The sequence below is a fragment of the Cyprinodon variegatus genome, unplaced genomic scaffold (genome assembly GCF_000732505.1).
Source record: "Cyprinodon variegatus isolate N-32 unplaced genomic scaffold, C_variegatus-1.0 Scaffold633, whole genome shotgun sequence".
NCBI classification, from domain to species: domain Eukaryota; kingdom Metazoa; phylum Chordata; class Actinopteri; order Cyprinodontiformes; family Cyprinodontidae; genus Cyprinodon; species Cyprinodon variegatus.
The window spans coordinates 135,552-162,638 of NW_015151086.1; the positions used below are offsets into that span (position 1 = coordinate 135,552).

Genomic DNA, 27,087 nt, shown 5'->3' on the forward strand with positions numbered 1-27,087 from the left:
AGAACATTTTTAGATCCCTACTAAGGAACAAGAGTTAATCGCTGAGTAGAACATTTTTGGGTCAACCCTCTTGAGAGAATGAGTGTATTTTTTATTTTTTGTTTTGTTATTTTTGTTTTTTTGTTTTTAGCAATGTCTAGAAAATTAGCTGCATATCAAAAACTGCTCACAAAATTAATTTTGGTATTTGAGTGTAATAGTTTAGGTGACATATTTGAAAAATAGCTGACTTAAAGTTAAACTATTTCTAAATGTAAGGCTTTTCAGATTTTTCCATCTCATGCCAACATCCTTGCTTTGTCACCTGTTATCTTGAATGTAGAGTTTTACAAAACACAAGACAATGATATTTTACATATTATTATTCTATACCTGTGTTGCTGCATAAAATCCAGGACCTTCACATAGCTCATAAAGAGGTTTGTCAATAAGGACAGTGTATTAAAGAATAGGGATAAAAACTGAAAAATTGCAAGATTTTGTTGCATTAAACAAATCTATATAGCCTTAGAAGCTAACAGATTTTTACATGACGGTAAGTAAACACACAGGATGCCTTATGGACACATCATAAAACATTAAATAACTTCATAGAATTTCAATAGGATTAAAAATTGAGGGCAACTGGGTACTGCATGTTTAATATATGTCGTAGGTTTGCATTAATAAATTCAGCTGTTAACAGAGTTTTTCAATACAAAGCCCATCCATGTGCTACACAAACAGGATGTTATCCAGAAGTGATGAAGAACAGATGACCCTAGTCTGTAATACTTCTACGCATTTGATGATTCTTGTTAAACACAAGGTTTGTCTGTGTGCTTGGTGGGTTTTGTTGAACTACCACAGGTCCCAGTACAACTTGTCAGGAGGACTCCTGTGCCAACATGGGGATCTGCATCCAGCAGTGGGAGAACTACACCTGCGACTGTTCCATGACGTCCTACACTGGGACACAGTGCAATGACCGTGAGTCCATTCATTCATCCTCGCATGTCAAATATTGCACCAATCAACTCTCGTATTAAAACATTGGTAATGCAATGAATTATCCAGCAGGAGAATATGTTATAGATCACACCATGCCTTTTTTAAGACTAACAAATTCACCTAACAAAGATATGAAGAAATACTGCCTTTAGCACTTTGGGTTATTCATTTGTTATAAAAAAAAGTTGTTTTCTCCCAACCCCAAAGAAAAAGACTTGCCTACAAAGCAAAGCTGCATCTTCCTACCTGGGTGTCGCTAATTTCATGATGTCACTGTATCACTCCACTTCTGAAGGCTGAACACAGAGCTAGACCTTTTGAAATAGGTTTTTCATTACATCAGATATTAGCTAAAAAAAGTTGCTGTGACAAGTAGATTAGCTGCTAAAAGAGTCACTTCATCTCAACTTTGAGCTGGAATCATTGCAATTTGCTTCCCCTCATGCCTGCCCGATCTGTAAAAGTGTCAAAAAAATGTGTGAAATTGTTTATTGTGCAGGTACAGCACGTTTAAGGTAGGTGCTTCCTGGATGGGGGGATTCACACAAACTTATTCTCATTCTGCTCATTATTATAGGACATGTTGTACCTGAACTTGATAAAAGAATGGCTTAACACGGTTAAAAGTTTTAAAAAGTTGATTTTGCAAGTTGTTGACCCTTTAAGCAGTGTTTGTTGCACAGTTTTCTAGCTAAGATTCTCTGTCATGTAGTTCATAGTTATTCCAAAAAATAAAAAAAATCCCCTGGACTTTGTTTCCAAGTTTGAAGACGTTTTGCTTCCCATCCAGGGAGACTCGGCGGTACAACTACATCTTATGAACAAAGGACATTCTTTTGCAGACCAGAATGTTCAAATTTTGGACAAAGAAGACAGGTGGTTTGAGAGGGGTGTGAAGGAAGCCAACTAAGTTAAGAGAGAAAAAAAATTGCATGTTTTCTAAGCCAAAACAAGGTTTGGGTTTTGGTCAACTCTATAAAGCCTTGAACTTTCTGAAATTTCTGACATTTTGAATTGAAAAAGCTTCCTAGATCGGAAGTTAAACGTCTTCAAAGTTGGAAACAAAGTCCAGTGGATTGTTTTTTTTTTTTTTTACTTTTTAATAATATTGCACAGTTTATACATGTTGTATGATCTTACTAAATAAAATAATAAATAATAATAAAAATAAATAAAAAGTGCAGCTCCATCTCTTAAAATTGTCCTTACCTGATCACTTTATAAAATCTTAATAACCTTTGTGCAGTTTAGAAATATTAACGCAGATATATCATAACTGTGACCTCTTTTTTTTTTTTTTTTTTTTTTACCACGTTCATGCTTCTGATTCAAGATAGTTGTTCTCTATATCGAAAATGAAAAAAAAATGCTTCCTTTTGCCCATGTTTCAAAAAGAAATATAGGGTATTCCAGCTAAAATCAGTGCAGCCATGCTCATTTTGCTTCAGTCTTACACCTCACTGACTTCTTTGGTCCAAAATCGAGGCAAACACATCTGGTGGCTCCTAGCAAGATGTATTTTTGGGAGTTTGTCAATTCACAAATCTATCCACAATTCATCTTGCTTGCAAGGTAATGATGCATGCATTGCATTAGTAGGGTATATATAAGATGGCACCAGTAGCAATAAGAGAAAGCATCCAATACCTTGCTAATGTCAGGCAAGCAGTTGGTTGCCAGACATTAGCAGTACCTTCTTTGTAGTACCCTCTTTAAAAACTGACTTTGTTCCTATAACTGTAAGACTCATTGCCAGCAAACAAAGACAATGCAGTAATCTCCATTTCACCCCTCTGCATAATAATATAGACAAAATAGGAACTTCCAGCACAGTCACACTTAGAAAACGTGTAAAACAACATGGACTAAAGATTGCAGTTATCTCTCTAGTAATTTTGAACACTCAAGGTACTTTACACTTTAGCCATGTCAACCTAGTTAAACTGACAAACAACCACAAATCCATGCAACATCATGCAGGTTAATAAGCGACATGTGACTAGGTGCCTTTATCTGGAACATGATGATATGTTCCAAGATGATTTCTTCCATCTGAGGCACTGTCAACCAATAAAACATGTAAAGAGTTTTTTAAAACAACCATGAAGTGAGGCGTATGTTTCAAATGCCACAATAATATTTCCTCAGAACGTGAGTTCTTAAGAGCAGTGTTTGGAGCCTTGGAGATCACCAAGTTTCAACATACTGAGACTGACACGACCAAACATCTGTTCAAATAGTAGAAAGCTTCATATGCGGTTCTCTTCTGTTTGTGGTAACTACAATCCAATAGGCTTTAGTGTTGTATAATAGCAGTTTCTGTCTTTCACTTGACTTGTCAGAACACAGCTGGTGCTGTCTTGATCAGTCTTTGCCATTTAGTGTCTGTTCAGTTTTGCAGTGTTTTAGTCAGCTGACCAAACTGGTCATTGTGTTTTTGCATTGTATTTGATTGTTTGGTTCATTCTTCACCTTGATAACCATTCTACAGTGATATCTATTATCTTACTCTGTTTATTTACATAGAGCCAATTCTCTACACATGTCATCTCAAGGCTCTTTACAGAGACAGTACAGTCTGATTGGTTTCTGTCAAGGAAAACTAGTTGATTGCATCCAGTCACTGACTTGCAAGAGATGCTCCTCCTGGATTAGTTTGCAGCAACAATTTTCACTTGTATTTTATTGTTGACTCTTCAAAAATGTCTCACACCAAGCAGGCACAGTGGAGAGACTCTTTTAATAGGAAGAAACCTCCAACAGAAAATATAGTGGGGTTTATTGTGCCATTAAAAGCAAAGTACTGTACTTAGTTAATTGCATAAAATTGTATCACAATGTGGGTTTTCAGCACAGAGCAGCTTAGAAAGGTAACTGTTAATTTTTGCTGCTACTGTTATTGTAGGGTAAGTGAATTCTGTATGATGTGCAGTGGTATTCTGTGCTTTGGGTGAATGTTTAGCAGTTATCGATCTATTACAAAAACATCTTTTTACATTTCATGTATAATATTCTCTACCTTAATGTGAATTCAGTTTTTCTGATTTGAACTTTTCTTCTTTAGAATTCATACAGTTACCGATTTTTTTCTCATCATTTTCTTTTATTTTCATTTTTCTTTTATTAAAAATAATCAAAACGGCTTACAGTGTAGCTAGGCTTTTTTTTTTTTTTTTATGTATGAGAACTTGAAGCACCATGTTTGTCTGGATCAAAAGCACTCAGCCGAGAGGATTCATCTGATTAAGATATCTTCTGGACACCTCTATGGAGGAAATCTCGGAGCAGCCCTGGGAAAAAAAAAAAAACGGGAGGATTATATATCTCTTATGGCCTGGTACACAGAAAAGGGATGACTGGACCTGTTACTCCAGCAAAGGTTTCTGGTGGATGGAGAGACTATAATCCATAACACAGAGTCCTAAATATGTTTAAAGCTTCTCAAAAATGTTACAATATCCAATTCAGCTAATCATTTTTCGACTGTTTCTGTAGTTTATAGCATTTCATTTTCCCTATCATGCATTTGAACTCATCCTAGATTTAGTATTACACTTTTTTTGGTGGTGTTGATGAGCAAAGTTTATGTAAAGAATTACTCATTGTGTTTAGGGAGAACACTTCTATTTATAAGAAAATCTCTGTAATGCAACATTTTAAATGAATGAGAGCTGAGGATTTGTTTGCGACTTGGTTCTCTTCTTAGGTTCAGACATGAATGCTTTTCGGCCCCATACAATAATCCTTTGAAACAGGTATCTGACTCTATATTGACATGAAGTTGCATCAGTGTGCATAAACGTCTCAGCCTCAGCAGTGGAAATTCACCAAACCATTCCATGTGGTTCCGATTAGATTGTTTGTCTCGCTTTTATTTCGGTAAAGCTCAAGGTTTGGGTTAACATACAGTAAACAATGTTTATGTTGAACACCCTGACAATAGGAGTATAATATCAATATGCAAGTCCCACCAAAAAAGTACAATTAATTATTTATGATAAAAGTATTATTTGGATTAAGGGGCTGCATGGTGGCACAGTTTTTAGCAATGTTACAGGGTGTTTTTGCATTAAGTTTGCATGTTCTCCATGTGTGTGCTGGTTTTCTCCAGGTCCTCTCACAGTCCTAAAACATCGCTGTTAGGTCAATTGGCGTCTCTAACTTTTACTTAGCAGTAAGTGTATATGTATGGTTGTATGTTTTTGTTTTGCCCTTCAATTTGAATTTATAAAATAAATATCTGCACAAGTCAACAAAAGTTATCAAAGTTTTCAGGTATATTTTCAATCCCTTTAATCAAGGCAATGATTCCATCACTCCTTTTAAAGTCACAAGCTAAAAGCCTGTAAACACTTTTAAGGAAAATGGGGGTGTAATTGTTTAAAAAACTATGGTTAAAGAATAAGAAACAAAACAATCAATAACATTACTACAATGTAATTACAGAAAAAAAAAGAGATGGATAAGGGTTATTGAAAATAACACTGAATAAAACCCTTTCGTTTATTCAAAGATTCCTTTGTCTTTCTGTAGAACTGAAAGAGAGGGTTTCCCTGTGTAATATGGACTTCAAATACCTTACTATAAGGTCATAAATATTTTTCATGGGAAAGATTTGAAAATAATAAAAAAAATAAGATGAGGTCTCCAATAACTTCTCACACCAGAACCACTATAATGAACCAGAGAAGGTTATCCTTACTGTATATTCTTAATCAAATATCTTTTGATTTTCTCTTAACCAAACTGTATTTCAATCTGAAAAACTCACACAAAGAGAAAAGACAATTAGGAGAAATTTATTGATACAATTACTTTGTCTTTGGCGCTCAGACCTCGGCAGGAAACAACGCTTAATTTTGATAGTTATGCATGAACAGGAGCAAAGAACAGGGCTGTTTCCCCCCAGGCCTGAAATATGGAGTGGAGATAGATTAAGTTAGTCAGTCTGTAGACTGATGGTTAGCGAGACAGTATGCTGAGCTTTATGAGGAGATCCAGTGGACTGCATCAGCTGATACTAGAGCTTCACTAAGGAACCTGGAAGATGGAGGTCCAGTTTGGATAACACAGGTTGAGAGAACCTGTCCATGATGAGCAAGCATGAAGCAACAGTGGAGAGGAAAAACTCTGTGTTAGGAAGAAACCTCTAGCAGAACCAGGCTCAACATGGGGGCCTTCTGCCGGATCAGTTAAGATGAGACAGGGAACGCAGTAAGAGTCCAGGAGGAATGACACTCTGATGAAGCTTTAGCTACGAAGGTGGAGGGCTGGAGGTGGGTTGAAACGGTGTCATCTGAATGAAGTCACACAGTTCATCCAACGGAGGCCTTTTAAGATAATTGCCAATTGGCTTTCGTGGAGGTGTGGTTCAAAGCTGATTGGCTGAGTTGCAGGTGGATGTATGAAAAACTAAGAGTTTCTTCATTTGAACTTCCGCCTAGGCTCCATTTCTGCTTTGTTGTTCTGTAACTGCTGTTCCTCTCTCTGCTGGATGTTTCAATCAGCTTCATCTTCAACATCACTTCTGTCTATTCAAGACCATTATTAAATAAAGCTCTGTTTTTAGGGTTTAGTTTGTTTTCAGTCATATGTGGTAATTTACTTTGGTTGATAGAGTGAGGCAAAATATGATCAGAATCATAATTTATTAATCCCTTGCAGGAAATTCTTTTTTTTTTTTTTTTTTGCAATGCAACCGTTTACAGAAGAGAGAAAAATAAGATTTAAAAACAATAAAGCAAAATAAAATATACTGTTATAAGACAAAATAAAATAAGTAAAATTAGCAAAATCACAACCCACACAGTAAAATTACACCCTTCCCATATGAACAGTGCAAAATAAGATAAAATAATAAAATAAGGTAAGGATCACATTATATACATTTGACAGTATTTAGAATGAAATAAAAAAAATGCATATTAAAGTTAATAGAAAAGAAAAGTGTGTATAAAAATAGATAATGGCAAAAATTCTAAGAATATTCAACATGCTGTATATTACAGCTTTTGACATAATTGTAAATAAAAATTGTAAATAAAATGTCTATATTGTACTTAAAAATAAAAAAAAATAAACACAGGGGTGTTACATACCTGGGGCAAAGCAGTGATCTATATTAAGTCAATAGAGGAGAAAGCACTGATAGGGGCTGGTGGAGGCTGATGTTTGTTTTGAGTTCAGCAAGAAGCAGAATCAGGGTCTGCTCGGCTCCCCAGGCTGGGATGTCTCTTCTCCGAATCCAGAAGTAAGAACAGTTTATGTTGTGTGAGCTGTGTTTTTGGTGATTAGAATATGAACAATAACTGAAATAAAAATGTCTTTACTAATGTCAAGTGAGGACAAAATAGAAAACAATGAATGTGACAGAGGTGTAGGAAATCAGCTTAAGGAAATGAGACCCAGACAAGCTGAACTAAAACCATGTCTAACAACAAAACAGAAAAGAACAAGGTTTCTGTGGGTAAAGAAGAGCAAGTGCTGACTGTAGATTACTGGATCTGTGTAGGTTTAGAAACAAGCCTGCTTCAGACAAACAGCTTCTTTCTTTAATGTAAATTTGATGCAATCCCAATAAAACAGCTAAAGATGAGTGGCTGAAGAAAAGCGGCACATTTCAAAATAAATTTGTAGTTTTGGACCTCTTAAACTCTGCAGAATATTTACAGGGTTTTTTTTGTCATTCCATCAAACCAAACTAGATTTGCTAATGATTAGGTCATCACTCAGGGTGATAATTCATCTGCCCACCAACCAACTATTATTTAGCAAATTCCCCTTGATAGGCAATTAGACTTAATAGCATGGTTAGCAGATCCAGAGCTCAGTGCAACTGGGTATTTATTATGGAAACGGGAATGTTGTTGACAAAGAGTGTTATTTTCCAGTAGTGACGTTTAAAAAGCCAGGGAAATCTGGTAACAAATGATTCCATCTTTTATTTTTCAATTTGTTCAACCTTTTCATAATTTTCTTCATTCTTGATAGAGTTTGGTATCGACTGACAGTAGAATTCCAGCCCTTCTGTTGTAAGAAATTTAAGGCTTTGATGATTGTTGGAGCTGGACTTTATGTCCATCACAAGTCTCTCCCCTCAGAGTGAGGAGACCCATAGAAGATGAATTGTTTACGTAAAGCAATAAACAGCATTTTATGACTGAGCAGCTCTTGAAAAATGAGGAAGAATAAAATGCTGGAAAAACTAAAGGATTGTGGAATTGGACTGAAATAATTTATTTCTTTGTGTAGGAATGAGAGCAAATTGAGGGAGCCTGTGTGTATTAACAGAGCAGAAGGAGTGTCTGGAGACGCTTTATGAATCTGAATTAAACTTGTTTATCTTACACAGTTCCTTGGGATGACATTTGTTGTGATTTGGTGCAATATAAATAATCTGAATTGAACTGACTCAGTTGCCTTAAAATCAAATCAGCTTTCATCTCCTAGACATTAGTGTTTAATGTATGTAGTGTTTATCATCAACTATCCCTGTACGTTTTTTGTCCAAGTAACTGCATCAGATTCCAAAAGGAAGTCAATCATTATGGTGTCATGAGCCAATGCTTAAGCTGGCCTTAAAATTATTAGTTATAAGAAAATATTTTTACCAGTCTTTCTGAAGTTGATTAATTTATATCAATTAAATACCATTACTCTGATAGGTTATATAATAATCCTAAAGCTCTGTCTGATACTCTACAGACTTTAGTGTCCATGTGAAGGTTTGAGGACAGGACAGAAAAGAAAGGTCCAGAACGTACCTTTTTTTGCTCTTTAAAGAATATGTGCCTTTACCATCTTCAATCCCTAGATTTCAGCATGTATTGAAGTGCTTCACAGCCAAGTATAACGGGTTTGTAAAAAAATCTGCTCCTTTTAATCTAAAACAGAACATGTTAAATGAAAGTATGTTAGATTCTCCCTGTGTGTTATCAGTGTTTCAACCAGAGTAACCAGAACATTAAGATCTTTCATGAAGCATCTATAGTCAAATTCCTTCATAGGTTGGGTGGACTTAACCTTAGAAATGATGTGAGAAGGTCCGTCAATGGGGAGGAGTGGGATGGTTTGGTCCTCTACCCTGGAGAAGACTAAAAATAGAGTATATTAGCTTTCTGGCCTTGGAACACCTTGGTATCCATCTGAATGAGCTTATTTAACCCAGCCATCTCACCTTCTTTTTTTACTACAAGATTAGGGCTTTCCACCTGATTCCCTGTCAAACACAAAATATTGGTTAAGGGTAAGATAATAAACCTAAGGAGAGTCTCCTTTCTCTAATGGAAACATGTCAGCAGGTCTTTGCTTGCAAAGTTGCATCTAAAAAAAAAAAGACTCCCGGTGTGATGTTTTTAGACAGATTATGCAAAAGCAGAGATATTTGATCATAAAATATGGTGCCATGCTATAATTTAAAAAAAAATCAATCAGCTCACACATTTCATTCTGACTGTTAGGCACGATGATAGAGAGCTGATAATTTGGGCTTACCTTCTACTGTAGTTCTCAGGGTTCCCACAGCTGACTATGTACCCCTCTATATATTCAAATATTCTAGATAAAAATATGAGTCTGTGTAGGTAATAGTGAGTCTGACTGAGAAAGTTATCAACAGGACAATAATCACAAACAGAGCAGAACATTTCGAATGGAATTTGTGCAGAAGAATCAAAGTGCTGCAATCACCTAGGTCAGTCTAGTTTGTAGCCATGTTTAAAGTTTGTAGCAGAACCTTAAGGGAACTCTACAGAAATAATTGTCTGCAAACATTTATTTAGAGGAGCAGTCTTGAAAAAAAAAAAATGGACCATATCAAAATTTTCCAAAATTGATAAATTCATAGAGAAAATACCCACGGGGAATTATTGCCTCTAAGCTATTCTTTACATTGATAGAAGAAAATCGCACCCAGAGAAAAATATAAATAAAAGAATTCACCCTTTTATTCACATGAATCAGAGCAGGGGAATGCTAATTCTTCACAGGCTGTGAAGCAAATTTTCAACTGGAGCAGGTAATCGTTAGAATGGGATGAGGTGGGGCAACTGGTCACAAGTGAGAAGACTGGCAGGCAATCAGAGCGATTGGCAGGGTGACAGAGAGTCTATTTTCCTCTTCACTGACCTTTATATGTGTTCTGCTGTGAGCTGGATCCTTCATTGATCTACCAACCTCAAGACTAATCATCAGCACCAAGTGATTCCATGAAGCTGCAGAAGAGCTCCTCCTTCCGTGGCTGTTGGGCTGATATGGCTTAATGTCATTAACTTGCTCTCGCAGATATGTGAGGTGGATGAAGGAGAAGCTGATGCGTCCTGGTTTATCTCTGTCTAAAGCAGGTCCTGAATGAGCTGTGTTAATGTGCTACTGATAAGCAGAGGATAATGTGTGTGTTGTCCTTCACCTTGTTGGTCTTCCTCAGTGATTGTTTGTGTAATCTTTGCCCTTTTGCTGTTCCAACCCACATAAATCTGGAGCAGGAGGTAAAATAAAAATCAGGAGAGCAGGAAATAGAGAATGTGGCTGTGAGAGGGGGGTGGAGCTGGTGTTCTTCAGTTGGTGGGGGAAAAAAAAAACGACCATGCATCACAGTGGACAGGTCATTTGAACAGTGCAATGCTGCGTCTGAGGGTTTAGGAGATTAGGGAGGCTAATAATTTCTGAGGGCCATGCTTTATGTTAATGTGACAGGCTTTGCTCTATATTTCTGCTGAGGCGCTGTCTTTGTTGCTCTTAATTTTCCTTTAATGGAACTTTTGTGTTTGTTTCAACAGCCAGCTCACAGATTCCACCGGCTCTGGAATTACCTTGCTTTCTAAAACAGAGGTCGTCCTCTAATTATTTCTCCCAGATAAAAGCAAGGACGTTCCTGGCACACAAAGTTTGGCAGTAACTGAGAACAAGAGTAACAGATTTCGACCCATTATTATTATAGTTTCACATTCTGATGCTTCATTTCTCAACTAACATTACACTTTTTATACAATTTCCCAAAAAATTGCATTAGAACTGATTTGTGGGGAACATAAAACATTAGACTTTTTTTTTTCTGTTTAAAATAGATAAAACACTTTTCTTTGTTCAATTAAAAAGCGTTAATTTGTTGTTCTAAATAATAAAAGTAATTCCTCTAAAATTCCAGCTAAAGGTATAGTGGGGGATTTTTATGAATTTTTGAAAAGACCCACCCTCTCCACTTTAAAAAACAATATGCACATGCACAATCCTGTACCCGCTCCCGAGAGGGAACGTATATACGTATTAAAAGTGTGCAAGAGCATGCATGAGCCCATTTCTCCTCATGCACGCTCTGTTTAAAAGTTGTTATTTGCATCGCTCATACAGGCTTACTTTCCAAAAGAAAACTTGCAATTTTCCACAATGTCAGACTTACCATTGGTAAACACATAGGACGGCCTTACATAAACATATCACCAGAACGATCAACAATTAGGAGGACCGCTTATTTAGATGATCCACCAGGAAAAACAACATCCTCCACTATCCTTAAATATTAAAAACTAGAAAGTTATTAAGCTTTCTTAGTTTTATCATGGTTTTGTAGATCAAAACAAACGTTAAGGTGATTGTTTGTTTGCCACAATGTCCTCATTACTACTTGAATTACATGAATAAAGGCTGAATGTTGTGTCCATTTCAGAGGAAATTTGTACACTGTACTCCAAGATCTTAATTGCAGTGCAACATAGAGGACAGTAGTGGTTTGTGCTTTTCTATAATGCTAAAATAAGAAAATGGCCACCAGTCATTTACAATTGAATAATTTAGTACTTACAATACATTGAAATTTAAAACAAAAGCAACATTTTATCATGTTGACTCTGAAATTAACACATAAACACAGAGAGGAAACGCTCAAAAACAGGCTGGCAAGCAGAAAACAGTTTCAGGCTATCTGTCTATAAAGGTAATTACATTTCTAAGATAAATGTTAAAGCCTAAAACTTCATAAATGTGGAAGTGATGCCTTTATAGGAAGAGGACAGACTGAGAGCTCAAGACGGACATTAAGTCATTAAATGTTCAGACATGTCATATTGGACGGCATAGCAGTTTCCAGGCTTCACATATGTTAAAGTAGCCTTCCTACATCAATATGCACAGAACTGTGTACTTAAACCAAGATTAAAGTTGCTCCAGTTGAAATGGAATCATCTCCGACTTTTTGAAAAATGAAGTGATGCAATATCCTGCAACGGCCTTGAATCATTTATTTTTTTTCTTTCCTTACACATCCTATTTCTAGCTAAATATGAAACACTTTTGATTACAGAAGAAGATGCAGAAAAACAAAACAGAAGTGTTTGGTATCACATACCTTCTCAAATGCAATGCAGAGAGGAAAGCAGGTTGATGGGTCCTTTCATGAAGCCAAAATGATATTCAGCTTTCCCTCTTAATCCCCTCAGGCGGAAGAGCTGTAAAAGGCCTTCCTGGCTGCAGCCATCAAAGCTACATTTCAAAATTCACATTTGAGTTGTGTCACAAGGATGAAGACGTCATACAAACATACTTCTGGATGAAGGTCATTTCAGAAGTCCACAAATTAAATAATTCATAATGTCAAGTTTGAACGGCTCCAACAAATCAAACTGTACCGCTATCTCATTAGTATCCCTTTACCGTGAGCTGCAGGAAACAATTTGGTCATATTAATGACCAAATTGTGGAAGGACTAAACATGACAAATGAAGCTGTGATGCTTTGTTATATGAAACAGTCTGTAAATTTTTTATTTCACAGATTCCTATTTGTCTGTGCATTTTGTTCTCAGAGTATTTTTTTTAATCATTATTCTTGGAATTGTTGCTAAAGGATTAATTATGTTTGTAACATCCGGTAACATAGCATTTTTCATTGAGCAAATGCTCAAACGTTTTATAGCAGCAGTGAAGTAGTCTGTTGTGGTACCTAATTAGATGGAGATATTTCTGCACCAATACAGCTGAGCTTGTGTATCAGTGGACAGAGAGAGAGTTGAGCTGAAAGGCCATTCCATTATAACTTTAAGGAAAGAATGAGTAGCTGTTTTTTTTCTGTGAAAAACATTGCTTGGATCTTTCTCATTGATGGGAGAAAGCTGACACATTTTGGTTTTAAAGTATGGTTCTCTCTAAGGAAGTATTTTGAGCATTATCTGATATGAAAATGGCAAAAGAGGAAGAACCATGTCTCACTAGAAACGTTTCATAGCTGTTTGAAAACATATCAATTCAGTTCTGTTTATTATTATAGTGTCAGTTCAGAATGTATGTCGTCTCAAGACAATTCACAGAGACAATTTCATCAGATCATACATGAAGTTTATAAAAAAGTTTTAATTCTAAAAACACACAATTGCAAACCATTGACTTTGCAGGATTTACTCCTCCTGAATGAAAATGTGGCGACAGTAATTATTGGCTTGCATTTTGTCTTCTACTTTATAGCAATCCTCACACTGAACATGCATGCAGTGACAGTGGACGGTAAAAATAACCCTTTTAAGAGGAAGAAACCTCCAGCAGAACCAGGCTCGGTGTGAGCGGGCATCTGCCGAGGCCAAATGGGATTTTAAGGAGTTATAAGCAGACATACAAGAGGAGCATAGAAGCACTGATCCATAAATGCTTTCTGTGTTAGAAAAGGTAACAGTAAAATATCTCCACAGGTGGCTCTGTCTAGGAAATAAACAGTTCAGCAGATGAGTTTGAATGATGAGATGATAGAGAGCACTTACAGTTAGTCAAAGTATAAGCTGAACCCATAGCTATGTTTAGGTTAGATATGGGACTAAGCACTGAAAAAATGGCCCAACTCTGTAATTAAATCAGAGTTCTTCCTTATGAGTTGGACAAACTGACTTTGGTTCAGGTGAGTTAGATTTCGGATTAATATATGCATGCCTCACTGTTTTAATTGAAAAAAAACTTAATGCTTGCAATTTCCCTTATATTTACATTTATATTTTTTACCATATTTGATAAATATGAGGTCATGAACAAATCCCAAATTCTTTCCTCTCAGCAACATTATAAAATCTTCCTGTATAATGACAAGTCATAAGTGATGGTAGTGGAAGACTTTCGTAAAATACAGAAGTGATTGGAAATTACATATTTCGTTATATTTCTTAAAACGTTAAAGTCAGTCATTTCCCAAGTGAATCCTGAGCACCCTATTAGTTACCTACGTTTGAGCAGAGAGGCTGTGTGAGCTGTTTTTGGGCTTCATCTTCATTTTTTGCTCTTGCATATCATATTACCCAGTATAATTATAACCAACAATAGTTTATTTTGATACCATTAAGCTTAAGCTGTGTTCCAGTTGTAAAAAAGCATTACAGTTTTTATGCTTCCTAACAAAAAACAAACATGGGATTCACCTGTGAAGTAGTGGATGTGACCTGGGATGTAGGTGTTTCTTGGCCAACCCAGAGTTGAAAATGTTCTAGAGCAAGTGGGGTGGGGCGGTGGTGCAGGGTTTATATGAGCAAACCTTTAGTCCTTGATAGAGCTGCTTGATTCCCCCCATTGAACTTTCCCGCATGTCTTTCCCCATCGCTCTTATTCCCTTTACATTCTGCATACTTTGAAAAATAAGTGCTTGAAATAGCAGCCAGGACATATCAAAAAAACAAAACAGTATTGGGTTTGAGCATAAAGTACTGTAGACGATAGGGAGCAAAAGATCCCTGAACTGCTGGTGTTTGATAATGGCCATGTTCCATTCAAACTCAGAAGTAACATTTATCTAAGCTGTAGAATAAACTGGAATACCCCAAAGGTCCATTTAATGAGTTAGAACTGTGACTTTATCACCAACACTATAATCTAACGTGATTGCCTCATAGCTACAAAAATAAACTGCGTTCTGAGACTTTTATGTTAAATTTGTAATAAACTTTGATACATTTTCCTTCAATGTTTGAATTTATACAAATTAGAAAAATACAATATTTTTTGCCTTTATTGTTAATAGCATATAGACTGGTCACTAAACAAAAAAGCACATTTTACAGGATCTTAATTTATATACATGAAATAGATTATTATAAGGCAATATTATCTTTAAGTAAAAAGTTTCACCTTCAAATGAAAAGCAGGATCGTTAAAAGCAAAACAATGATGTTAAAATTATAAAAATGTTATGTGCAAACCTAAAATATATTTATACTAATATGTATAAATTATAGCCCTGTAATGGACTAACTAGCTCTTGACCAATTAAAATAGGTGGGAGGCTTTTATTCATCCGTCTCCTTAAGTCGGGATGGATAAACGAATGGATTATTATAAGTATCAAGCTGTCAGTCAGATAAAATCCCCTAATTGTGTACAGTGCAAATCTACATAGGAGCCAACGAACACTTGTGATCATTCAGCTTAACAGAATGTTTCAGATGCCTTTATACTACTGTAGGAAATAATCAGTTTCTTTTAGGTCTTTTATGTTCTGTTTAGTCTTTGAGGATAATCACATCTGTTCTTTCAAAAAATTCGGCATCAGAATGTCTTTTTAGATTTGTGTCGATTTCTCCGACTCATCTGTCCTTCCTAGAATTTTCTCAACATTCCTCCATCCTTGCAATCTCTCTTTAACCTTTCTCTTACCTTAGTCATTTCTCTCAGCGGCTCCTCAACAGCCTTTCCAACCCCTCCTCCTCTTCTCTCCTCTCCCCTCCACACCACGCTCCCTCTCTTTCATCCTGTGGCAGCTATGGGATCCAGCTCATTGCTGTTCCTTTCGTTAAACAGCCAAGGTGTCCAAACTGAAAGCATACATCAAATGAAGACTTTAAATGGATGAAGACAGCGGCACTGAAATGGAGTTTTACTGTCACTGATATATTGGATCTTAAAGGATATTTTAATCATTTTGGAAACGAAAAGAGGAAGAAAGAGGACACCATAATGTAAATAGTCCAGTGGATTTACAGAGTTAAGTTTTTTGAATGGGTCGCTCAATGTGATTTATATCCTAAGGACTACTCAAGATATCTTTTTAGGAGTGCATTGGAGAAATGAAGTAAGAATTGTGAAGTATGTCTGAGGAATCCAGTCAGGACCTCCAGTTAAACCATTGCTTCCACGAAGAGAATGCAGGACGCATTGAACCATCTTGACTCTTTATGGGACATTTATTGTGTTTCAGAAAAACACAGTTTTTCCAAGGTGGATGCTATTTTTTATTTGGTTGACTGACTTCTACCAAATGTGTAATGACAAGTCGTGAGTGCTTGGAATTACGGTTAACCCATCAACTTCTCACCTGCTTTAACATGAGATTATTTTACTTTAATATTCTGCCAGTTTGACTGTTCAGAAATTCATCATCATGTGCACCACTCGTGCTCTGTTTTTATGGTGTTCTAAGAAAAGGAGTTCATGCCAAGTTCCTGGACTGATTGTGATCTACCGGATTGCTTGGATTTGGTGGCTTACTCTCGGACGTAATGCTGCATCTGCAAAGCAAAGCTCATCCCCTAACCACAGATCTCAGGTCGCCACAGACTTATTTTATCAACAACTGTATGTAAGGAGTCATCGCTCCTCTCAAACTTTATCAATGTATGGGCTGCCTGCAACTCTGAAGAATGCACATGGTGAGTGGTAAAAAATAAGGACACTAGGAAATAAAACAAGGATAAACTATGATAAAATGATACTAAAGCAATGTTTTTTTTAAAGTAATTAATCATTGTAACTTTTTTTGGAATTTCTCTGCGTTAGTATAGAATATCATAATTAGACACAGCACTGTAGACCTTGCAAGAAATTACTCTTTAAAACCTCTTAACTTGTCTAGGCTGCAGCAAATATATATATAAAAATTGGATGTGATTTTATACTTTTGAATGCTTAGTTTTGACAAGAAATATAACAAAAAGCTGAATTCTTGTTGTTATTCTGATTGCTGCAAGCTCATGTAATGCTTCAAGACAGACTTCTTTAAAATTGAATTGTGTATTTAGGACTTTGTTTTTCTCTCCTGCTGTTAGTTCTACAGTAGGGGGAGCTAATGAGCCTTCACAGAATATTTGCAAAAGTTTAAGCTTATGCTTATGCTCAGCAAGAACAGACATTGTTTTTTTTTTTTTTTTATTATTCATCTTCTTCAGGTGGTAGGAACAAGGGGAAATTTTTTTTCCGATAATTCATACATGTCCTTCATGTCACTGAACATCGATTAAGAGCGGGCGGGGGAGGGTGCTCAGAGATTGAGCCAAGCACATGGCAGGTACAGCTATAAGTAGACTGCAAACACTGGGGCAGTTTGGTGTGATGGAAATGCCGCAATAGGATAACTTATTGGTGAAATGCTGTAACTACGCAAAAGTGGCTTGTTAAACTGCTTAGCCACCAAAGGTGACCTTTTAGACTACAGCGTTTGACAGATAAGTGAGGCAGCTCCCCTTTTCCAGCCTAAACACAACCATCTAAATCCTGTCCAATCACAATACAGTAGATGGACACCCAATGAGACAAAAGTTCTGCTCAGGCATTGTGTCCAGAATGTCACTACCCGATCCGTACCGGTAGCACAATCCATCACTACCTGATCCGTGCTGGTAGCACATAGACATGATATACGTAGACAACTCATTGGATGCTGAACAAAGTGCTTAGAGGGCGGCCATCTTGGATGAGACCACAATTCAGACAGCTGCTGTTAGAATGAATAGGAGACGCCTTAGATCTATTTTTAATCACATAAAAGACGAGTCAGAGATAGTTTTACAATAATCTCTTACAGTAAGTGTCACTACCAAACTTGTCCCATACCATCAGCTCATTTGCGCATGCGCAACTAGATATACATCCGGGTTTCCATAATAATTTCATTATTGTACTAAAATTCTTTAAAATGTTTTATGACTTTTCTAAGCTAATTTGATGCCTTTTACATTTTTGCTGTTAAACTGCTTGTCTGACGTCAGATTCAGACATGCTCCGAGTATTCTGGCAAAATATGATTGATCCATGTTTATCTGCACTTTAGTTGTCTATTTCTTTAGATTATGCACTGTATACAATAATATTAATACGAAAGGAAAACATTAAATTAAAAAAGACTAGATTTATGTTTAAATCCAAAGCCGAAACAGTTTGCTCCTGGAAGTAGCCTAGGATCCCATTTCCAGAGCAGATTGGGCACACACTGGTATTAAAACAGAAAGGATTTTAAGGCATTTATTTTCTCAGGAAGTACATTATTAACCTTTAAAAAAATTATAGTTTAGTACACTTACTATTTTGGGGGTGGGACAAATTTAATTTAGGTCTTTTATACAAAAGAAAATCGAGGGCGACCCGGATGTATATCTAGTTGCGCATGAGGAAATTAGCAAATGGGACGGATCGTGCTTCCGCTATAGATTTATAGTGACAGAGAATAAGCAGTGAGTCCACCACAGACTTGGATAGGATGTCATCCACTGTGGTAGCGAGAAAAAAAATATCTTGTATGAATACCTGCTTCCTTCAAATAGTTTTTATCCTTTTAAGTTTTTTTTGCTAACATTTTTTTCGCTGACTAGATTTTTTATTCATAAGATTTCTTTAATATATACAATTTCTTTTTTTCATGAATGAACTCCCATAAAGATAATTTCTTATAGTATCACTGTTTGCATCAAGCAGCATTTAAATCTAGACAGATCCTGTTATAAATTGCCTCTCTTATCAAAGAATGTGGTTTGTTTTACTGGGAAGCTGATTCCATATAAAACCACAAATTAACTATTTTCAGTCTCAGCGACATGAAACTATTTACACGGTTATGTAGCTATCTTCTCCAATATACTGACTGTAATAGTTTTGCAGTCCACCCTTTCACAAACCTATAGATTTTGCTCTATAATTCTGGTATGTTGCGACCAAATATCTTTACTTTTTTTGCTTTTGATTAAATTGCAACTTCAAGACAAACAATACCTTGACCTTTCTTGAGAAAGTATGATGTTCTATATCCTTAGACCCATAGGATGGCTCGATAATCTCAAATCCACTGTAAGGGACCGATAGGCACCAAAGGGCACTTCATTTGAGGTTCTACTTGCATTGTATTGCTTTCTAAATGTTATAAGGCAGATTGTCAGTTAAGCCTAAGAGTACTTTGGTATACCAGTGGAAGCAACCTAAATCAGTACAATGATTGAAACAGTTTGGCGGAGACAATCAAAGGTAGCTTATGGGACAAAACATCATTCAAGGTGTTCCTTTGGTATAGTGTTTAATTCTAGAAAAATATTCTTAGCTGTGGATCCTTAAGCCTTTCGAACAGCTATCGCTTGATATCCTCTTTCAAGAAGGGCCATGACCAATTTCTTTTTAGGAATATCAGTGAACAAAATAATGCTGTGGCTTTAGGAGCTAACTTTTATTGCATGTGACTTTTTTCTTGAATTAGTAAATAGGTCAAATGTATTTATAAAGCGGCTTTCAATTAAATATCAATTAAAAGAGCACTGTACAACATTGATCTCATATATTGAATAAAATAAGGATGAAAAAGCACAATAAAATCATGACATATAAGCCTGAAAAAAAGAAAAACTGAAAAAATAGTCCAGAGAGTCAGTTCAGCAAATATTCATAAATTGTTATTCTGAGCCTTTTTCCACTAAATGTTTTATTTTCATGCGCAAACCTTTCATTTTGAATTAAAAATATGTCTAAATCTCTGATTATTATGACAAAGCTAAAGAACACTTAAAGTTATTTTGGAGGATTTTCACAAATTTTTTTAAAGGACCCACCCTCTCCACTTAGAAAAAAAAATGCACATGCACAACCCTGTGCTTTCCCGAGAGGGAACGCCTGCGAGAGCATGCACTGCCCATTTCTCCTCATGCACACTCTTAAAAATTGCTGTTCTCATTGTTCATAAAAGCTTACTGTGTCCAAACGTCCGCCAACAGTCCATGGTGACAGTGGGCCGCTGTGACAGCAAATCCCATAATGCTTTGGCAGAATAGCTCTCTGTGCAAAGCATTGCGGGATATATCTGACTCTTCTAAGACCTTTCTGTTCTTGTCATACACTTCGTAGACACTTTTTTCTTAGAACTCTGCCATTTTCAAAGAATCACAGTGAGAAAAGGTAAGCTTCAATGACTGTCTGAAACTGTAGCTCACCACACATGTCTGAAAGTGTGATAAGACATCTACATGTAACGGGTTGAGCAAGTAGGACCACCTTACGTAAACATATCACAAGAATGATTGACAATTAGGATGACCACTTATTTTGATGATCCACCTGGAAATAAAAGATTGTCCTCTATACCTATAATTTGCCTCTTGATTGAATACAGTGTTTTGTTTCAAACCAACCTAAGTAACTGAGTTCTTAAGCCTGTACATGCATTTTATTTATTCCATTATCATCAGGTAATGCCTGTGACTTGGTTTAAATAAAAAAAGCATTTTAAAAAGTTTTGTAATTTGCTCTCTATTGCTGGATTAAAGGGATGATTGTTAACAGTAATCTACTTATTAATGATGGATAGTTATTTTCTTGTATAAAGAGCCATCCTACCTTTTCTGGTTTTTAGTTTAGATACTTTTACTTTCTTTTTTTTTATGAATATGAGTTACTTGTTATAACAGAGGAGTTATTTTAGGGAAACAAGATGCATTATTTTTTTTAAACAAGATAATTAGCATTTTTGTCCATTGAGCCATAGGGATAACTATAGTGTCAATGATTCAAAAAAGTTGTTTTGATGTTGTTTTGATTGTCTGATGTAAAATCCAAGGGTTTTACCCCCCACGCCCACCACACGCCACATACAGTAAAAGCACCAACAAAGTAACATAATTCTCTCATGTCATATGGACAGAGAAAAACCTAAAGTTAATTTAAATCAAAATTTTTGACACCATAGTACTGTAGCTCTCATAAAAACCTCTCCAACAAATCGTGTGAATACTTTTTTCTCTTGTGAAAAATCCCCCCAAACGTTCAACGTTGGTCTTTATTCTTTTGTTGTTGGTTTTTTAGAAAGCTGCAGTCACTTATACACATCATTGCTTTATGTTCTCATTGATATCAAATATACAGTCTCACAGTAGTCTTTCAATATGGCATGCATCTGCAGGAATAAAGAGAAACAGCAATTGTTCCCTCATATTTGTATAAGTATTTCTCTAAGGGGGTAAAATAATATGTATAAATGTATTTCTATAGTAGGCATAGAGGAGACTGTTGTGTTATCAGGTGACTAATTCGCACAAACTAAAGCAGCTTGTGGAGAGTTGGAAGGAGGGTGATTGGGGTAGCGGGGGTTCTGGCTCAGGCAACAAAGTGCTTTTGTGACGAGCATTATCAGCCAGAGCCAAGAATCGTCTCATCTGCCTGGGCCTGCTCATTAGCATTAGCTACACTCTGTGTTTGTGCACACATGTGTCAGATTAAGTATTTTTTGTTTCCTCAGGAACTGTCAAATAAGAGGAGGTATAGAAAATCTGTGTGGATTAATAAACAACGTCAGTACATGTTTATATGAATACAGAAGTTTAGTTTATATTCACATCTAACAAGGTTTTACATAATAAAAATAAGAATGGATGAATATAGCTATTAAGGAAATGTTGTTATAATATTATTAAATAAAATATCATGTTTTATTAAAACCTTAAAAATGTGAAATATTGTATCTCGTTTTGCCTTAGTTTTTTTTTTTAACCTACCTTTAAAAACAATGTCCCCAGTATTCATTTATTATTGTGGTGTCTAGAGAGAGTTTTCTACAACTCTTTTTTTTTTTTTTTATGTCTGCTCATTTGAAACTGTACTTTGGTACCTGTTGCAATCAACCAGACATGTCCAAAGTTGGTCCTTGAGGGCTGCTTTCCTGCAGGATTTTGAGGTCTCCCTGCTTCAGCACAGCTAATTTCCATTAATAGATGTTTGCTGAAATTCATTTACCAGAATCAGCTGTGCTGAAGCCAAGAATCATTAAAAACTTTAGTACAGCAGCACTAAAAGACAAACTTTGGACATGCCTACTATAAACCTTAATGACAAGCCCTATAAGACGCCTTGAATTGGACACAGTTGATCTCATTTGGCAATTTGCCCAAATAAATAAGCCATGTCTTTATATAGAATGGTCTGTTGTGTGTTATTTTTTTTAGATATACTAGCCAGTTTGTTACTTAATCTGTTATTTCTGACAGTTTATCATTTCTGATTCTCTCACTTCAGCTGGAACCACATACATCTTTGGGAAAGGGGGAGGCCTCATTACATTTAACTGGCCAGCTAATGAGAGACCAAGTACCAGAACTGACAGACTGACTGTTGGCTTTAGCACATCCCTGAAAGATGGCATCCTAGTCAGAATCGATAGTGCCCCTGGTCTTGGAGACTATCTTATGCTACACATAGTAAGTAGTTATACATATCCATCCACTCGTTCTTTGTTTTGGGTCTTGTTAGGTGTAATAGCAAGCAATTGTTTAAATTATTACATCCTTTTACTAAGACTGTCCCTTTATGTATATAAGTATATGTACATCGATTTGCATGTTACAGTACAAGTCATATGTTTATTAAAGGTTTTATGTTGAAGGTGGTCTTCAAAACTAAACTTTTCGTATAACATTATCAACATTAAAGCTGTTGTAAATATTCATCATGGTAATTCCTCACATGAATTTAAAATGTATTCAGCTCTGTATATTTTTCTGTTCCTGTACAAAAAGATAAGACGTCCCCTCATTACAGTACCTAAACAGTAGTGTTTTGTTATTTTAGGAGCAAGGCAAGATTGGAGTGACCTTCAATATTGGAACGGAGGACATCCTTGTTCAAGAAAGCAGCACCCCGGTGAATGATGGGAAGTATCATGTGGTTCGTTTCACCAGGAATGGTGGGAATGCTACGCTGCAGGTGGATAACTGGTCAATCAATGAACATTTCCCAACAGGTACAAAAATATATTCTATCTATTTCACAGATTGTATAAAAAGCATGTTGTTGCACGATGGCCGCAAAGAGTCACTGGACAGCATCTGCTCGGGAAATAAGCGTAATTGAAGCTATAGCTGGATGCTTGTTTTTATTCCAAAGAGAAACTTCAAATTTTAGTATGCCAAATTTGGGTTCCTTATTGCAGTGGTATAGGAGAACAAGTTAAGGAGATTCATCTGGATATGCTTTTGAGACTTTGGGCAAAGTGGGCCCAATAAAAATAATAATGGTTGTTTTGATCAAAACATTATTTGTGGTGCATTCATTAATCTAATATAATATGCTTTAAAGAATGGCCGCATAACATATTGTAAATATTTTCTCATTGCAACTTCAGTATGCATCTAACAAAGCACTGTTTGGATAGAAATAAGCTAAGTCAGCTAAGACATTAAAAGTGTTGGGAACTTTCATTTTAGATGAGAATAAGATATTTAGGCAGTTGGATAAAGTGTCAGGGAAGCAAAAATTACTTTGTACACAAATCTTAAGTCCACATCGTAATCATATTTATTACATATTTATATTCATTATTCTGTCTCTGAAAGGATTTGCAATGCCCTGATATTATTCTACAGTGCTGTTCTAAAAGAAAGTGGCTAAAAGTCTAACTCTTCCCAGCCAGAAGATGGCGCACTCACACCTGCCTGTTCTGATTCCAACCTTTAATGGTTCTGATAACTTACCAGTTGGCAGGTACGCCAAAGCTAAAGCTGGCAGAAGACTTACCTGTCCAGAAGCAAAGTAGTGACCTAAAGATGGCTTCTGAGCCATTTAAGCAACAACACTCAAAAACTTGATAGACGTAATTCTGTTTCTTTTTTGATCTGCTTAAAACTGAGAAATAAACCATGTCTACAGTATGTGCGATCATTTAGCTACTAAAATCTGGCATCAACCAGGCTCTGTCACACCGGACTTCAACCTATTGTTCCTATTGGTGCAAAATATTTTCTTTTTCATGTTCACATCCTGTCACGACCTGTCAAAATTTATGAAATAATTATTTTAATGCTGTCTTTGTTCTATAAATGTTTACTTTTATTCTGTGCTACAGTGCCACTAAACATACCTTTTGAGATCATAATCTTTTCAGCAAAGTTTAATTTTTCCATTTTGCAACAAGCAAAAGAAATTTGTTTGATGTGCGAGGGGTATGTTATATCTGCCTTTTTTTTTAAGGACAGTTAATTGGAAAAAAACATCCTTGTTTGGTCACTAGGAGCTCATGCTGGCCAGTGACATGTGTATTATGGTTATCTGAACCCCACCAGGAGTTTTTAAAACCTTGTTTTAAACATCTTGTTTTTCTAAGGCTTTTTTCTGTTTATAATGTTTTGTTAATTGTATTCTGTTGTATATTTCACCTATACTAAATGTAAATAAATAAATTAGAAGCATTTTAAAAAAAAAAATTTAAACAGTGTGCATATGGCGCTAGTGGTACAGTAATTGACAAGTGAGAAAGCCTATTTATTTTACTTCCCGCAAATAGGGACTAACTTAAAGCTAATATTCTTGTTAAAGTTGTTCTAACTTGTTATTGATTTTTTTCATGATTCTGACATAAATAAATGTCTTTATAAATGTCTTCTTAAACTTTAAAGGGAACAGCGACATTGAACGCTACCAAACGGCCAATAAGAAAATTCCTTTCAAATATGTCAGACCAGTAGAAGAATGGCTACAAGACAAAGGTAATTTATGAGGAAGATTGTTTACATCTGTCTTCACTGTCCTACCAATGAGTTGCTTAAAATATAATTGTTACAAGTATGTCTTTGTTTTGAATATTATTTCAACAACTGACCGTGTATGAAATATAAACAAACCAGCCAATAAATATGAAATAGAGCATCAGCCTAAATGTGAAAGACAGAAAGATGTCTAGATCTGTTTTAGCCAATGCATGGGGATGTCAAGGGTACATTGAAATTCTATTTATTCTGTGCTGAGTTTTCTTATGGTAATGCATTACTGTGATGTAATGCATCATATAATGTGTTGTAATGGGTAATCTATAACTGTGGATGTCTTCCTCAGGGCGGCAGTTAACAATTTTCAACACTCAAGCAACAATCACGGTTGGAGGTAGCGACCGAGGCCGACCTTTTCAAGGTCAGCTGTCGGGACTGTATTACAACGGCCTTAAGGTGTTGAAAATGGCGGCTGAAGCCAACATTAACATCAAGATCAACGGGAGCGTGAGGCTGGTGGGTGACGTGCCCAGTGTTGCAGGTTCAGCCCGTACCACAGCCATGCCTCCAGAGATGTCTACCAACTTTGTTGAGACGACCACCATGATGTCAACAACAACCACACGGAAACACAGATCCTCCCCAACGGTTTGTCATCCAATTTTGAAAATGCAGTTTCTTTTTTTTAATCCCTGTGCAAACTATTCTGTAGTCCACTTGTGTCATGATTAACAGTTCTTGAGGCTTTGAGATCTCTGAGTGTAGTTATTTTTTTATATAGATGTTGACTGCTTTCTTTCATCTATTACTGGCTTACTTTTTCAAAGTGGCTATTTATTAATTCATTAATTAATCTTTTATTATTTTATTCATTAATCATGATTAGATTTGGAGTTAGTGGCCCTTATTATTGACAGGTCAAATAGCCTTTCTGGGCTAATGACAGCTTTTGTTAGTGACAGAGCTGTCAGAGTTGTTGATGATCATAGACAATCCAAACACTCAACTTCGAAAGTGAGGATATTATCTTACCTCAAATTAAATAATCTGGTAGACCTTGTTTGGTTTGTTTGTGACCCTTAGGTTGACCTTAGGTTGATTCTGTGGCAGAAGAGGGTGAATTTAACTCACAAAACACAAGCAAAGGGAAAATGCTGCAAGTTGCAAAAACAACTGCAAGTTAAAAATAGCTGCTAACTAGCTCTGCATAAAAGAAGGGCTCCAGACCACAAGGGGAAGAAAGTCATCAACTCAAATGGGCTAAGATCCTTTGTAAAGGTAGAAAAGCAATATTCACAGGGAATATATGAACAAGATTTAAAGAAAAACTTGCCTTTTCTGTCTTCCCTCACAGTATCCTTTGGGCCAGCATCTCTTTATGTTTTTCCTGCAGATCCGGTTCATAGATATTAATTCATAGTGATTTGTGGTAATGGTCTGGTACCATTTGTGTCTGGTACCATTTCCTAATTTACAGAGTTATCATGTATTTGCATGGCATTTACACCCCTCAGCCACTCTAAAAAGGAAAAAATTCTTAAATGTGATTTGCAAAACTAGAAGAGTTCTATTATGTCCATTAATTTATCTGGAAGATTCATCTTCAGCAATACTTATTACATACTAATTATATATTTGCCGTTTATTTATTTATCTATCACTATGATCTGGTATTCTCAACCGAAGTCAACCAGCAGCCTCTAAACTTATCTGTTTATCCTGTTTGTTTCTTTGTGTGTTTTCTTACTACTCCGGTTGGGATTTATGGTAATCAATGTTCTGCCCAAGAAGCATGTGGTAGATGACATTGGGTCCTCTGCAGAGTGTTCAAGCGACGACGAGGACCTAAAGGAGTGTGACATGAGCATTGCAGGTGGGCTAGGTTAGTTTGCATTTGCTTGCTTTCTTTGTGCTTTTACACTCATCTGCAACAGAGGATCAGATGATCCTCAAAGCATCATCCCCCCATGTTTATACAAAGTGTATCTTAAACACTTACTTCAATTACTAAACTCCCCATGCAATACGAACTTATTCCAAGAAAAGCTGGAGCATTCAATAAAACTTGAAAAAAGCAGGACTTTAATCTAGTGTTATATTAGCCGTCAGCAGATCTAATATTATAAGCTACACTTGAACATGGGGTCTTTTAAAGTGGTAAACATGGTTTCCGGAATGCATACAAATGTTGGCAACTGAGAGGAATAATAAAAGCTACAACATTTTAACCGTCAAATTTGTATGGAGGTGAACCATGTTCTCCACACTGATGCTGCTAAATGTGTTTTGTCATGTTATAGATCATTGCTCTCGCAGTTCACTGCTCTTCTGGTTTTCTTTAAAGAAAAAATATTTTGAATTTGTTCATAGATAAAATGAGAACTGTCCCCAGATTTTAATTTAAGTAATTTTTGTTT

General features: G+C 36.1%; 1 protein-coding gene across 1 annotated transcript in view; it reads left to right on the forward strand.

Moving 5' to 3' along the window:
- The window catches only part of LOC107096562 (neurexin-3a-like), a 168,325-nt gene that overhangs the window by 126,658 nt on the left and 14,580 nt on the right, over positions 1-27,087 (forward strand). Inside the window, 6 exon segments of the mRNA XM_015393272.1 lie at positions 850-969; positions 22,206-22,387; positions 22,758-22,929; positions 24,581-24,670; positions 25,017-25,318; positions 26,462-26,543. Of these exon segments, the coding sequence (XP_015248758.1) occupies positions 850-969; positions 22,206-22,387; positions 22,758-22,929; positions 24,581-24,670; positions 25,017-25,318; positions 26,462-26,543 (948 nt within the window).